At 48.5% G+C, this 14,706-nt stretch overlaps 5 protein-coding genes across 14 annotated transcripts in view; 1 reads left to right on the top strand and 4 right to left on the bottom strand.

Annotated features, from left to right (window-relative positions):
• Positions 1–130: 130 nt before the first annotated feature.
• FOXG_00644 (uncharacterized protein) lies at positions 131–2,484 on the bottom strand. Of its 2 annotated transcripts, XM_018377133.1 has the most exons (3): positions 1,077–2,484; positions 999–1,006; positions 131–944 (listed from the first exon to the last, which is right to left on the bottom strand). In XM_018377133.1, the coding sequence occupies exon 3, from the start codon at positions 914–916 to the stop codon at positions 752–754; it is 165 nt and encodes a 54-aa protein (XP_018232805.1). In that variant the 5' UTR covers positions 917–944; positions 999–1,006; positions 1,077–2,484; the 3' UTR covers positions 131–751. The 2 variants fall into 2 exon arrangements, with proteins under 2 accessions (XP_018232805.1, XP_018232806.1); XM_018377134.1 differs by having other exon boundaries at positions 999–2,164.
• A 3,786-nt stretch (positions 2,485–6,270) lies between these two features.
• FOXG_00643 (STE/STE11/SSK protein kinase) lies at positions 6,271–12,338 on the top strand. Of its 4 annotated transcripts, XM_018377132.1 has the most exons (4): positions 6,271–10,053; positions 10,106–11,627; positions 11,716–11,797; positions 11,854–12,316. In XM_018377132.1, exons 1-2 carry the CDS (start codon positions 6,573–6,575, stop codon positions 10,645–10,647), a joined length of 4,023 nt encoding a protein of 1,340 aa, XP_018232804.1. In that variant the 5' UTR covers positions 6,271–6,572; the 3' UTR covers positions 10,648–11,627; positions 11,716–11,797; positions 11,854–12,316. The 4 variants fall into 4 exon arrangements, with proteins under 4 accessions (XP_018232804.1, XP_018232803.1, XP_018232802.1 ...); XM_018377131.1 differs by having other exon boundaries at positions 11,716–12,316; XM_018377130.1 differs by having other exon boundaries at positions 10,106–11,797.
• Positions 10,636–12,388, bottom strand: FOXG_17915 (uncharacterized protein). Of its 6 annotated transcripts, none has more exons than XM_018397929.1 (3): positions 12,178–12,388; positions 11,845–12,125; positions 10,636–11,788 (listed from the first exon to the last, which is right to left on the bottom strand). In XM_018397929.1, the coding sequence occupies exon 3, from the start codon at positions 11,752–11,754 to the stop codon at positions 11,446–11,448; it is 309 nt and encodes a 102-aa protein (XP_018232799.1). In that variant the 5' UTR covers positions 11,755–11,788; positions 11,845–12,125; positions 12,178–12,388; the 3' UTR covers positions 10,636–11,445. The 6 variants fall into 6 exon arrangements, with proteins under 6 accessions (XP_018232799.1, XP_018232796.1, XP_018232798.1 ...); XM_018397926.1 differs by having other exon boundaries at positions 11,946–12,125; positions 12,178–12,269; XM_018397928.1 differs by having other exon boundaries at positions 11,845–12,388.
• Positions 12,389–13,284: 896 nt separating this feature from the next.
• On the bottom strand, positions 13,285–14,432 carry FOXG_17914 (uncharacterized protein). Its single transcript, XM_018397924.1, has one exon. It carries the CDS (start codon positions 14,207–14,209, stop codon positions 13,868–13,870), a length of 342 nt encoding a protein of 113 aa, XP_018232794.1. The 5' UTR covers positions 14,210–14,432; the 3' UTR covers positions 13,285–13,867.
• Positions 14,433–14,568: 136 nt separating this feature from the next.
• Positions 14,569–14,706, bottom strand: part of FOXG_17913 (uncharacterized protein) — a gene marked incomplete at both ends in the record, with an annotated part of 372 nt that continues 234 nt past the window's right edge. The window contains one exon of the mRNA XM_018397923.1: positions 14,569–14,706. Within this exon, the coding sequence (XP_018232793.1) occupies positions 14,569–14,706 (138 nt within the window).

The following is a 14,706-nucleotide window of genomic DNA, read 5'->3' as shown; positions in this document are numbered from 1 at the left end:
ATGCTTGGTTAGGCATATCAGGCATAATATATGCTAACGGCAGCCAACAGAACCAGCTGACAACAGTAGCTCTATAATAGCCATAATAAGAGTCCTTCATCTTTCTAGCGCCAAATATGAACCGATACAAGCCCAAGAGTGGTAAATTATGTAGCGATACACATTTCATGTCAATCATAGTACCGTTCAACGGCGTGGGTTCCGCTCGCTCAACAATCAATAGCTAAGAGGCTGAGGCAGCGTCTACCACACATAGAAATTCGCATTCAGTGACCATAGATTTCTTTTTAATTGTTTCCATAACGCCAAGTTAGTGTATAATTTCCGTGTACTAGTACAGACGAGCCTCTAGGGGTCTAGCTCGAGGTTCAACTTTCAAATCTGTCGCTGGATAATGTTTCTGATTCGCTTGCCTCTGTCGCTTTTCATGAATGCTGCCGATAAAATCGTATGTTACTTCCCTTGCCTCATCGATAGCATACCTGCTACTTATTCTTCTCGTTCAAACCCTACGGGAGGCCCAAGATCCTGCTCTTGTACTCTCGAATTCGAAGCTCTGCTTCGATTGAATGGAAAGAAACATCAGCTTGGTGCCTTGGATTCCATACAAGCTTTAAACCAGGCTGTCATTTTTACAATTTCATATCAATGGAGAATATGAAATTTGTTGGCCATGGTGAGTACGGCCAGGTTGTTTCTGTAGTGCTCTTTCTGATCGTGTCGAGTCTAGCATCAGCCGCAGTTTTTGGTTTCACCCACAACACAATGGGCAGCTTTCCGGGAGAACGATATAGCGTTCGTGAGGACCCTTGGGACAGGCATGTTCGCGACTTCCATCTATAGAAGTTTTGCAGAAATGCGTCCCAGGATCTGTGCAAGAAGTGTAGATGTAATAGTTTTTGGTGAAGTCGCACATGTTGGCAAGGCGTCGGAAACAGAATGGCCTGAGAAAAGAGATTAACTCGAATTTTGAGAACATACTTTATGATCGTACTCACTCGATATTCTATTTGGCGAAACAATTGTGAGTTGATCTTGTCTGCCAGGGGACGAACTGTGTCGATTCAGAGAGCTACCTGAAGGGTGCTTGAACGAAGTCCAATGCCACCACCACTAACAGTTATAAAATTCGGCGGCGTGACAATTTACGGCGTTCAATCGGTGGTAACAGATCGGATGCACAGATAAGGTAGGCGAAGTGGCGGCGTCTATAATAGGCCTTGAATTTTGTGCGTGGAGGTGATGGCTGTAGTGGTGGGCTCCTAAGATTTAAACAAGGAGAAACGCCGATCCACTGGATCTAAAAGAATGTTGAGTAGAGGCACGAAGTAGTCCAGAAGAGGATGGTATCTCAAACGTAATATGAGGGCGATCTTATGGTGGTTATAGATGGGACCGGGACAAATATCAAGGATCCCCTGGACACGGCGCCGATGAGGCCATGACCATGGCAATCCCCGTTTCTGTCTCGGAAGCGTTTGCTTCAGCAGGACGAGGATCCGAAAACAAACAAGCTAGAGACATTTTACCTAGCCCAGGGTCTGGTCTGTCGTGTCGAGTTCAAGCCAGGTCCGGGTCTGTGACGGCGAGTGGAGTGGGTTTGTAAGTTAGTTAGCTAGTGGGGTAACTAAGCCCGCGTGTCCAACGGTCCAAAACCTCGAACGACGGGATGCATTAGTGAGCCCTGAGCAGGTAAAGTGGTGCTCACAGACCAGTTTACAATGTAATGTACATAGGCTGGTACGAGGAGCCGACGTGCCCCGATCGGGGAGAAAGCAGTCCAGGGCAGTTCAAGATATCCTTGGTCAAAAAGGTGACCATCCAAGTGAAGCGGCGTGAGTCCTGCTTGAGACAGGCCTTGGGAGGGGGGCAAATTTTCTGAGGATGGTTGCAAGTTTGAAGTTTAGACAGAAGGCGATTCAGCACACGCCTGGGCACGCACCCATCACTGGAACCTTGTGTTAGTTGGACCCTTGTAAATTGTGACTGCGATTGGGCAATCCGTAAGTAATGCCACTAAACGAGCGTTGTTCTACCTCTTGATTTCGCTACCGATCCTGAAGGGGGCGGATCTGCTTGGTGCCTGAAGCATTCCACGATTAATATTCAGCCTCACTGCTGCAGGATAAGACATAGCTTAGAGCCTTAGACGATGATATATGATCGGTCCGCCATAGGTACATTAAATACCCAGGTGGGCCTGGAGTAATTCACGAATGCCTTCCCTCGATGGGTGGCGTCTCATGGGCATCAACAGTGAGCGTTTATCTGGTTAAACTTTGTCAAGTGGATGGGAGAAAATCCCTTCCCGCATCCTGAAGGGTTGCGATGTCACCTTCTCCCTAATTTCCATTCAGCGGCGTCAACGCCACAGAGCAACCCTGATGAGTTGGTTCGGTGCGTTCGTGATGTAGACAGCCATGTGTCAGTGTAAGTCGGATGTCAGTGCAACGTTGAGGTCGCAACGACAACTGACTCGGCTCATATTCATGAATGATACGAAACTTTCGTTCCAAGGTGTAACCGATCGTATCATCCATTGAATCGTGCAGCAGATGGAAGCTCGTCTCTGGGCACTAATACGGTAGCAGGATTTTGTGTATGCTAATGGCAAATTGCAGGGCTTGGATGGTGACAGTCGAGGGATGAGAATGAGTGAGAAAGGTGGAGCAGAGGTGCGTTCCTTCTTCCCGGAGCGTTTCGTTATCAGCACGTTTCAAGTTTTCGTCTCATTGTCTGATCGATTAGAGCGGTAAGTAAGGTATGTACCTACCTGATTCATCCGTACCTAAGGTACCTTCCATAAGGTACCTGTCTTTGAACAAGATCTGTGCACGGTTGACGGTACGCGGGAAGAGCCATAGCCACCTGGGGCAGGGCTAGTTGCAGTAGCTTACCTACACTTCCTACACTTACTGGGCTTCAACTCAACTACTAACATCTGTATTATTTATGCAACCTTTGAGTATAGAAAGGCAGCATGGACCACCCGTGTCTTCTTGCTCTCGGAATCTTCTAAGGAAAGTGATAAGAAGCATGGCCATGATGCAATCAAAGCAAGTTGGCGGCCATTCTTGTCCCCCATCTCCACTGCGCAATTTTTACAGTTACAGTGGAAACAAACTAAACATTCAGCTGTGTTATCCATCCAAAGACTTTTCTTTTTTACTTTTTAGCAGATCTTTGCATTACAATCAGGGCGAGTCTCCTGCAATGCGGCATCCATGTCTCGAAGCCCAACTGTCGCCGCCTCGCTCACCCTGTAACCCACAATTTCCCGCCTCGTGCTCATGTTTGACATCGGTTGGCGTTGGTATCAAGTTACGATCCGAGTACGCCGATCAACAATCTGATCATCTCACAGGCCATCAGCGGCCTCTTGGTGAGATATGACATTACCATTGGCCCTCATGATTCAACGCAGCCGGTGCGAAGCCCAACACAGCATAGCCAGACATCAACAGTATCATGATGCGAGCCTTCCAAGTCCCAAGTCATCCATCAGCTCGAATCCGGGGTGAGAGGTTTCTCTCCACCAAGCTGTGACAGCTAAACAGGCCAACCGTCGGGTACCTACAGGAGCCCTCTCATTTCGTGCAGCCCTGGTCAGCCCTAGTAGGGATCTTTAGGTTTCCGGACCCCACGCGACGCCAAGGCTCGGCTTCTGAGTTGAGTCTTCAACAGAGATGATGGCCAGGAGAATTTCTGTTCCTTGTGGCCGTTGCAACCACCGACCTGACTACGAGACCATGCAGCTTCAAACTTAATTTTCACTGTCAAACATGACATGTCGTCCCGACTTTCAAGAGCCACCAGCAAGGTTACTCGGCCACGATGGGACGAAAAGTTTGTTTGACGATATACCGAGATGTTCCTAATCTGGATACACGCGCAGGAAAGCTTTCACACCCTCAGTGCGACCGCGCGTGGGATGGTTCACACAAGCTTGTATGTAATTCGAATATGTTGATCTAGTTCTTGGACATGTTATCAATTCATCAAGCCATACCACAAGAGGTGGCGAAAGCGACGCTTGACTGTTGAGCAGACTTGGATGGCCTTAACACACGCTATGGCTTCTTCATTCTTCCAAAAGAGAAGACCGAGACCACAAGGACTTTGTAATGACCGACTATTATACCTACCTTGGCCGCAACGGACTCCATGCTTATGCGCTAATGCTGCGCAAATACCCGCGCTGACCTGACCAGGATGTTGGTGTTTGACCCCGGTTGATTTGATGACATCTTGATGTGATTGACAACCACCAAGCGATTTCCAGAGCCAACGCATGGGTTAGCCTTAGGGAAGAATGTCCTTTCATGGAAGTCGATTTGCGTAGACAGGGACACGTCGATCCGGGTTCGGGTGGTATCCAGATACTACTATGAACGAAACGTGGTGCCGGCATCCGCAAAAGACTATCTCAGGCCGCTGTACGGATAGAAACCTATGTTACACAACGCGCCTACCACTAGCAGCAGATATAGCAAGCTCCGTTGTGAAGAGTGGGGCCGTATTGAATACAGTATGACCATATGCCTGAGATCGTGATATGGAGTTGTCATGCCAGATGTAAGTTATGACGCTAAGCTTTTGATCTGTCGATTTACCTGAGATTAATGACTCTCAGCAATAGGTCTATCGCCAAGAACTTATCCCCTACCTAGCCACCGATCTAGTGTCATTAGTATCAACGGCGGTGACTCCGTGGAAGCCGGCCTTGTTACCACATGTCAGACCTGGACACAGACCGGCTTTTGCTACCTCGAATTCCTGCTCATTGGCCAATGCACCTCAACCTTCGAGACGGAGCCGCCGTGGTTCAAACCCACACCCATGTGGTTTTTGACGTGGGTTAGAGTTTGTTATTGTCGTCTTACACGGAACCTCCTCCCTCGCAACAGGGATGGAGTGTCCTGTTTGAGGCTATTGAAGATTCTGACCTGATCAAACATTTCGCAACCCTTGCCAATCGAACGAAAATGAGAAGGATTTTTTATGTCGACATACCACAATCAACTTAGCGTACTTCTAGGCTACTGTCTGTTCTCTATCCTTCTTTTCCTTGGCCACATTGGTAAATTATTAGATCAGGACCTTGATGTCAAAGCGTCGTCCCAGAGTTTCACCATTTATTAGTGGTTCCGTCTGCATGCCATTTAAAGGATTGCTAACCTCTTCAGTATGCCTAACCGAGCCGTCAAACCTGGCATCGTCTTGTTCACCAGTTGCTTCGGCCGACTGATATTGAATTCCGGTGTATGTACTCCGTACAGCTCGGCTCGTAACCGACCTGGTGAATCAAGTTGTGCCATGCTTATGTTCGCAACTTTTCTCAAGGAACATATGGAGTAATTCGTATACGTGTCGGAGATTAAAAGCAGCTTTCCTTTACTTTCTCTTTAATAAAATCAGTAACATTCTATGCATGAATCGTAATCTGTGCAATCATTTCCCACGACTTAGCACTCTCTATGCCATTCCTTGACAGTCAGATCAGCGCACTGTAGCATGACGCTCGGGCTTGTGTGTAGGGTGTATATTGCATCAATTCATTGCAGCAATCGCTATCGTTAAAATGCCATCGTGCTAACCCCTATACGAATATTGTTGCGGATGTAATAAATTGATCCTCGTCCGTTCGCGTTGGCTGGTGCTGGAGCAGGTTTGATCAGGTCTAGGGTAGTAGTCATTTTGTGTTTATTGGTCTCGAGGATCGATAGCAATCATTCTCAGCTAATGTCTCAGCATCGGTTTTCATATGTAGATGTGATTTGCGGTATGTTGCAAGAATGAAACTTTCCTGCATTATATGCCATGTCATATCTCACATAGCGCCGTGGTACTGCAAGGCATACCTGACGTCTTAGCCTTCTTTCCCTTGATCAGTCACCATTTTCACATGCCTACATCACTCGGGACGTGTCATCAATCTGAGACCTTTCAGTGAATCAAGTATTGTTGAGTTAATAATATAATGATAGTAGTGGAACATTATAGTAAAATAAAAGAGATCCAACACTATATAATACATTCTCGATAACGTCAGCGGTAAGAATACGTATCGTCATGACAGCAACATTCTATAAAGACAAATAAGGCTCTACGAGACTTGACCTAAGCCGGTGTGGTACAAGAAGATTGACAGTGCTGATTTTTTTCCAAGGTTGGCAAATTAGTAGTCATGATTCGCCTTCCCAACGTCTTCATGATAGGCTTGAACCCATCGTTTTGCCACACACGAGCCACAGTTGATGCGCCACTAGAAGCTTGAAGCGCGATGATTGGCCATGAAATTGCACGCGCTTCTTGGTTGCCACTCCTCCATGCGATCCATCTCGATCTGCTTGCATCAAGAGCTCCCCAAGCTCAACCCCCTCTCCATGGCCATCTTCGATCCATCGTAAACTCTTCGACCATAACTCGAGCACCGACAAAAACCTGTTTTAACTGGCTTTTTCCATAATCATAACTATATCTTCGTATTACTCACGACAACTCGACGTGACCCTGAGGGGCGCTCATACTTCCAACTCCACCTGGGTGCCAGCCCAGACACACCCATTAGGATGACCGAGTCATCGCCCCGAGCGGTTCGTTTCTCAGGTACTGAAGAAGATGGCCGCATCGATAAGAACAGGAGTCACCGACACGAAACTCCGATCGAAACCAACGGTGATCCTCATGCGACACAACGTCAGGACGAGCTGGGTAATCTATCCCGATATGAGACATCGGGCCACACAGGGTCATTGACTTCTCTGCTTCCTGGCACGGTCATCAACGGTGCCCCAAAGTCACAGAGAGTTGCTGCTGGTGACGATGGCGCGGCCTATACACCCAATGGCTCCTGGCCGCAGCGACCATTGGGTCCGGCGCGGACACCTTCGAACACCTACAATCCTGCCACCTCCAGGAAACCAGCTCATCCGCCAGTGACACCATCTTTCACAGAATCAATCCGATCATCGTCTAAGACGCGCCCACGGCAGAGTGAGAGCAGGTTCCGAGCACAGGAGCGAGCATACGTACAGAAACTTCGGCAGGACTATAGTGGAGGGTACTTTTCGTCTTACTCGAATTTGAATGGAAACGATTCGGACTCAGAAGGCGAAACCCCCTCGTCGGAGGGTCCATATGACGATCGCTTCGACCAGGAGACCATTATGTTTTACGGCAACGACAACCTTCAGCCCACGGACGAGGATTTGAAAGACCCAGAAAACCGCGAAAGGCTTGAGTGGCACGGTATGCTCGAGGCCGTTCTTACCGGAGATGTTGTACGGCAAGAGAAAAAACGACTGATTGGATCGGCGGATCAACAGGCGGGCAAGAGCGCCCACAAGACCGAATTGTGGCTGGGCATCCGATCCAAGGTTTGTGGAAGACATATCCCTGTCCAGAGACGCATGTTGGAGGAATCTCGATCTACTCTTGACCGTACCCTCGACGAGATCATCAACTTCCAAGTGAAGGGTGAGAGCGAAGCAGGAAAACCGCCATACGAACAAGTCAAAGACATGGTGGCCAAGATTGAGATGTGTGAGAACCTATACCCTTCTTGGGCCTCACTCGCAGCAGAACACAAGGCAGCAGACTCTGCCACATTCAAAGAAGCCCATGATGCTATTATATCCTGGTACAACACCAACGAAATGATAAACACGGAACTGAACATCCTGAGGAAATGGGTTGGGAACGATGAGCTCGACTTTACACGGACTAAACAGCGATCGCCAGCTGTAAACGGTATTAGCAGCGATGAAACGTCCTTCCTTGACCGGCTAATGAAAGAAGACGGACTTCAATCCCTTTATAACGACGACAATGGGAACCTAGAAAAGGGAATGCTTGCACCCATATCCACCGTCATTAGCAAGGCGAAGGACACTCTTATTAGGAATTCCGAGCCGTTCCGCAAACGCCACCTACCACCATATCTCGAAGAGCTTCTTACTCTTATCAGCTTCCCTTCGCGTCTCATTGAAGAGATCACCCGCACACGTCTCGCTTATGCTAGGAGAGTTAAGGAATCTGCCCAGCAAAACCCTCTCATGCAGGATCAAATGATCTCCCAATTTCAGCTTCTGCTCAAATTTGCCATTCGAATCAAGATTGAGTGCACATCCATTGCGCACCCGGAACCAGGCTGGGATCTACCACCTTGCATCGATGAATCTTTCGACCAAGTTGTACTGGAAGCGTTGAAGTATTACTTCAAGATGCTAAACTGGAAGCTGAGTGGAAACAAGAATACTTTCAAGGAAGCAGAACTTTTGTTTCAAGAATGGGATTTTGCCAACGAAATCGGTAGCCATCTGCAGCGAGGTCACATTGAAGTTGCGGAGCAGTTTAGCTCACTCACATTCAAGGCTCTCAACAGACTCAGCCAGACTTTCGAAAAGGAGTTGCAAGCAAAGCCCAAGGAAACCGCATCGGAAATGAGTAAGCGTTATAAGGCTTGTCTCGACTCCGTACGAGTCCGCCAGCGGATGCTTCAGCGATTCACTCGAATGCTGAACGACAACTACGAGCATGCATCAGACTACAGCATATCCTTCCCACCAGAGACCATACAAAAGTTCTACGACCAATTGGTGGCTTCAGGTCACTTTCAAGTCGACACTCGTTTGCTTGAGCAAGACAATACATATGTTATCGCATCGCCCGAGTTACGGGAGAGGCTGGAAGATATACCCGTTATGATGGCTATTACTTCTAAGGACCAGTTTCCCGACGAGCTCGGCGAGCAATATGTCCTCATTCTCCGACCAGAGGATCCCATCAATTGGTTTGGCGAAGTAATCGAAGTACCCTTACGCGACCTGAACCTCGACCTAAAGCGAGGACACATACGCCTATGCGCTTCTAGTCCCCAGACCCTACACAACGCGAGGAGGGCGTTCCTTGACGCTGTCGATATGCATGTTGACCTTGTGCAGGAATCGAGGTCCAATATCCACAAAGTCAACTCAAGATTGACAGAAACGAGGCGGGTGGCATATAAGCTTTCCAATACTTTCATGGACAGTGTGGAAATCATCAGGAAACAGGCTCGGGGAAAGGACTGCCAAGAACTTATTCAAACATGCTTCGTTTTCGCCACGGAGTTTGGCCAACGTTCGTTACTCTATATGGATAGCAACAGGCGACAGATGAACAATCTCAAATTGACCAAACTCGCCCTCGATTGGGTAAGCTTCATTTGCGACGACTGCGTTGCATCTGACCGAAAGACCTTTCGATGGGCCGTACTCGCGCTAGAGTTGGCCATGGGCATGACACGAGGCCGTCACATTCTTGCACTAGGCGAGGATGAGTATGCCAAGCTTCGTTCCAAGGTCGCAGGGTGCATGTCTCTTCTCATTTCTCACTTCGATATCATGGGCGCCAGATCGAACCTTGCGGCACAGGCCGAGAAAGAACGAATCGAAGCCTTGGTGGGACAGTTCCGCAGGCTTGACAAGAACCGAATGTTGAACGACGAAGAGGCTTCACGATTCATCACCGAACAGCGCATGGAGGAGCTCGAAAGGGTAGATGAGTATCGACGTGAAAAGGTTGCAGAGAGACAGGGGGTTGGAAGAGTACTAGAAGGTAATAATGAAGTCGACCGATCGTTGGCGTACCTTTCATCATCAGCCACCAATGTTACGATGCGCTGGCAGCAAGGCCAATTCGTGGGAGGCGGCACATTTGGCAACGTCTATGCAGCAATGAACCTTGACACGGGCCATCTGATGGCCGTCAAGGAAATTCGACTGCAGGATCCCAAACTTATCCCACAGATCGCCGAGCAAATTAGAGAGGAGATGGGTGTACTGGAAGTGTTGGATCATCCCAATGTGGTATCATACTATGGCATCGAAGTGCATCGAGACCGAGTGTACATTTTCATGGAGTTTTGTTCGGGAGGATCTTTGGCCAGTCTCTTGGAACATGGTCGAATCGAAGACGAGCAGGTCATCATGGTATATGCGCTTCAACTGCTCGAGGGTCTTGTCTATTTGCATGAGAGCGGCATTGCCCACCGAGACATCAAGCCCGAAAGTAAGTGGTGTATCTTGTACCCCCAGATGTGCTGAAACTAACAACGTTGCAGATATTCTGCTCGACCATAATGGAATCATCAAGTATGTGGACTTTGGCGCCGCCAAGGTAATTGCTCGACAGGGCCGCACACTTGCTGGCGAGAAGCAAGCAACAATGCCAAACCGATCCATGACAGGAACCCCGATGTATATGTCACCTGAGGTGATCAAGGGCGAGAACCCTGGTAAGCCTGGGGCCGTCGACATCTGGTCTCTGGGCTGTGTTATTCTGGAAATGGCTACCGGAAGAAGGCCATGGGCACAGCTCGACAACGAGTGGGCGATCATGTACAACATTGCGCAAGGGAACCCGCCCCAGCTGCCACCTACAGATCAGCTCAGCCCTCAGGGAATCGACTTCCTGAAGAAATGTTTCACAAGAGACCCTCGTAACCGATCGTCAGCAGTTGAGTTATTGCAGCACGAATGGATCACGTCGATCCGAAGTCAGGTCGTGGAACCGGCAACGCCAAGCGACACAAGCTCGGCACAGTCGACGCCAACAGTCAGCTCGACCTCAAGTAGGCTTGGAGGATCTGATGGGTTTTACTAGATGCCGGAATCCAGATGAAATGAAAGAGAAGACCTACAAGAAATGCAAGTTGGGGATAAAGGATACGGAAACGAATTCGTCGGGTTCGTTCGAGCACCAGTCTACAACAGCTCGCCGAGCAGTATGCATGAGCGATGAGTTTGGAGTTTTGTGCTGCTCTGTGTCATATGTACGTATTTGTAATGAGAATGGATGGCAGCAATGTAAGGAAAAGGTGCATGATGGTCATGACAGTAATATTAGACCATGAAGATAAGAAAATGCTGATAGCATCTGATAATACATATTTGGACACAACCTACATAGATAGTCTATATACCTAGTCTATATACCCTTGCACGTTAGAAACGATACCTACCTATTATTGAAGGAAAGAAATGATAAGCAATGTGGGTGGTATCATAGGAACCAGCCGAAGGGTCCGTCATTTCGGCGCTCAGCCCCGCATTACGGAGGCGCCCGATGCGGAGACACCCACGATAAAGGGCCCGCCCGTGTAACGAGTGACGAGTGACACGGAATAGGATATAAACATCAATCACCAATTGCCACAAGCCCTTTCCTCTCTTCTTCTTTCCCTTCCCTTTCCCCCTTTTCTGCCCTTTCCCCCCCCCTTCAAGTCACATGATGGAGACCCCAGAGACTATCTCAAGAGGCGACACAGCCAAGGCGGCTGAAGTCTGTTCAGCACACGGCATTACGCCGAAAGAGTTCTCAGAGCTCCGTGAGCGTGCAGTTGCAGCCAAGGCCACAGCGTACTGCCCATACAGCCAGTTCCGCGTCGGAGCAACGGTTCTCTCAAGCGAGGGTGAGCTCACGAGCGGCGCAAATGTGGAAAACGCGTCGTATCCTGTGGGAACATGTGCAGAGCGCGTGGCGCTTGGTACAGCTGTGACAAGCGGTCATCGTGGGTTCCGAGCCATCGCTGTCGCAACTGATATTGCGCCACCAGCGAGTCCATGTGGAATGTGTAGACAGTTGTGAGTTGTTACTGGGGATGTCTTTGAGAGAGTAGACGAAGATGATGGATTTGACTAACAGGTGAGTTGTGTGTTCTCGGTGATGTAGTATTCGCGAGTTTTGCACACTGGATACACCCATTATCATGTTCGATAAGAATGAGGATTTTGTGATTGCAAAGCTGCGACAGGTTAGTAGTTGAGCTCTGGTCCCTTTGTTCTTGAGCTGAGGGTTGACGTTATGTAGCTTTTGCCAATGTCTTTTGGACCTGACCAACTTCCACCTCCGGGAGCACCAGGAACAAGATAGGGGAATATTGAGACTTATGAGTGTCTTGCATATTGTTGGATATGAAAGGAATCATGATCCTTGCGAGCGTGCCAGGAACTTAGGATACTACATCTTCTCTTAGCCTGCATCTGTATGTGTATCAATGGTCGATAGACTGGGCTGCATTGACGGGCGTTCCTTGAATCGTATGTATGCGGCTGATATTGGATGATTCATTTCAGGGCCACCTGTGGCTGTTGGTAACGAGACGCGAGATATGAGAGCCCTTACAATACATACATGATGGTGAACCAACAGTGTTGCAAATGAGAACCACGTTGTAGGACATGTCATACTGTGTCTGATCGAGTCGTGAAAGAAATGATGTACATGTGATCGTCCTGACGGATGACCTGTCCCTTGTCACTCACAAGTTGCAACCCTCATACAGAACATCCCGCTTGTAAGCGATTGCGTTATAAACTAAATCCCACGGAAGCCGAGTTTTGCGCGGTATTTCTTTGTAAACCAAGAAAATCAGCATAATGCCGAGTAATGCATAGTTAATTAGTACCTATCTAGTTATGCATACAGACAGAGACCTCCTCTTGCTTCTTTATTTTTATACGATGAGCCACCTTTCAGCTTAATAAAACAACAACGAATGAAGGTACGAAAATGCTCTACTGCTTCAGGTCAGCGAGCGCTGATACGAGAAAAGCATGGCCAACGGCATCGGAGCATTCTGTTGGCGGGAGCTAAATATGGAACTGTCATGCAGTAGCGCAAGGTCCCTGAGATTAGGACCAAAAGATGAGGAATCTGGGGTCGGGAGCAGTGAGGGTTTGCTGAGAAGTGGTATTTTATCCGAGTCAAGAGAGTCAAAACATATTATGAATTAATTGGGGACTGTCAACTGATGGTTGCTGGTTCAACCTTGAGCGTGAATAGTACCTCTTTACTGCATTCACAGATCATCACTTCGCATTGGGTAACTCTCTAGACACGACGTCATGGCGACCAGGGCGGACATTCCTCCATAGATAGCGCCCAGGCTATGATATTACACCCAATGAGCTGGGCCCATCCTCGTTATGGCCATCCCTCAGCCCTGAGCCATCACTCACCATCCCTGTGCAAGGGTCTCACCATGATCAAGGCGTAAGGGCGCGCTCACCAGTCAGAGTTCAGGTTCAGGCGTCAAGCGGTTGATGTGAGTGAGTGCTGGTTGGCTAATGGTCATTGGACTCTTGACTGACTCGGTACCTTTTGAGAACAAATTGAGTGGCTATTGGCTTTCCGATTCAGGACGAACGACCATCAGTAGCGAGTTGAGCAGCGCTAAGCACATGGAGATGCAATGCAATGCTCGTTTGCCACGGTAGCTCAGTGAAAGAATAATGCGTGGACAGGAATGGGATTGGTCAAACTCTACCTATCTAAGCCTCCCAGGTACAGACAGACCGACTTGCAATTGACGGTGCAGCGGGCAGCACGCTATCATGCATGCTCCACGCCATGTTTATGCTTGAGCCATGTTGAGGGAGGAAAGAAAATCTAGCATCTTTATCCCAAGTGACAAAAAGATTTGGGAGGGGGGAAATTATCCTAAACTTAGAGGCCTACTTGATGAGCTTATTTTGGCATCTTCTATTTGGTCTCGAGTTTTCTTGCTCCCTGAAACCATTTGAGGGTTTTTATTATTCCCTCGACTCCCGTAGGTCCCCAGTTGTTTATGTACAAAAGGCCTCCGGCTTCTCACCCGCAGAGCCCAGCATGGGGCCCGGGCCTTCGGTCTCCCCCGTAAAGGCTCCACGAAGCATAAGGGCCCCCGGCTCCTGAAACCCGGGCGTCGAGGCTTCAGTGAATAGTTTCCATGAGAGGCGGCGTCTCTTTTGGAGGCGCGTACCGTGAGTGGCTGACGGTTGAAGACGAGCGGTTTGAACGGTCTACCGGATTAGGGAACCCAGTACTGAAAGTGGCAGAGTGCTCATCTTATTCGAGATCTGGCTGTAATTAATGCTGGTGTCACGTTCTGGAAGGGCGGTGTCAAGCGTTGAGGACCGCTAGTTTGGGCCGATCTATGGATCGTCTCATTGAGATACTCGGCGAGTCGTCGTCTCGTCTCGTCCACTGTACCAAGACAGGCGAGGCAACTCAAGCGACAAGTTCGGATAGGTTCCACGGTTCCGAATGGTTGATGATGCTTATTAAGAAGGATTGGTTGCGTTGCCATCTGCGTGAGCATGCTGTTGATGTGGAAACGGAATGTGATGTGACTTGAAGGGAGCATCCTGAAGGCTGTGATTGTCGTTGAACAATGCGCATACATAACACACCCCGCGCGTCACACTGCATCGCATGACATTGAATGGTCTCGGGCCATTCCATATCATTTATTAATATGGCTGTTATTATATCTGTTCTGATTCCTTGGTAGGAAACATGGCAGTGTCAGGTATGTCAATGGGAAGCGGTGGCGTTGGCGGATGTTGTTTTGTTTTAGATTCAAAGAGATCCTTGTATGCAGAGACGACTAGAGATGACTACCGATTTGTTAACGGTGCAGGTATTGCAGTGCCAGTTAATAAGCTTTTTCTTCTTCTTTTCTTTTTTTCTAAATCTGCAGCTATACGAGAATGCAAAATACAAACATCCTATTGTAAATAAAACTGTTATTACTCTCTTTGTTCATTTTCTCTCATCCAAACTCCAAACTTTCAACAATTCTTGACCGTCACATACCCTGAACTCATCGCCCAGGCTCAAGTCCCCGCTAAGAGCCCCTGGTGGATTCATCGCACGTTCCTCCCCAAGGCCTTGGCCCCA

Source organism: Fusarium oxysporum, chromosome 1, assembly GCF_000149955.1.
Source record: "Fusarium oxysporum f. sp. lycopersici 4287 chromosome 1, whole genome shotgun sequence".
NCBI lineage: Eukaryota > Fungi > Ascomycota > Sordariomycetes > Hypocreales > Nectriaceae > Fusarium > Fusarium oxysporum.
Note: the sequence above shows the minus strand (reverse complement) of the source record. Positions and strands in the feature narration are given on the sequence as shown.

Bases quoted from the DNA above. Each gene is read 5' to 3' on its own strand.
- FOXG_00643 (XM_018377129.1), top strand. From the start codon at position 6,573: ATGACCGAGTCATCGCCCCGAGCGGTTCGTTTCTCAGGTACTGAAGAA. The intron at 10,054-10,105 runs GTAAGTGGTGTA...ACAACGTTGCAG, and splicing joins CCGAGACATCAAGCCCGAAA to ATATTCTGCTCGACCATAAT.
- FOXG_00644 (XM_018377133.1), bottom strand. From the start codon at position 916: ATGTGCGACTTCACCAAAAACTATTACATCTACACTTCTTGCACAGAT.
- FOXG_17915 (XM_018397925.1), bottom strand. From the start codon at position 11,971: ATGATTCCTTTCATATCCAACAATAT. The intron at 11,789-11,945 runs GCAAGACACTCA...AACCTGTCGCAG, and splicing joins CCTTTCATATCCAACAATAT to CTTTGCAATCACAAAATCCT.
- FOXG_17914 (XM_018397924.1), bottom strand. From the start codon at position 14,209: ATGTATGCGCATTGTTCAACGACAATCACAGCCTTCAGGATGCTCCCT.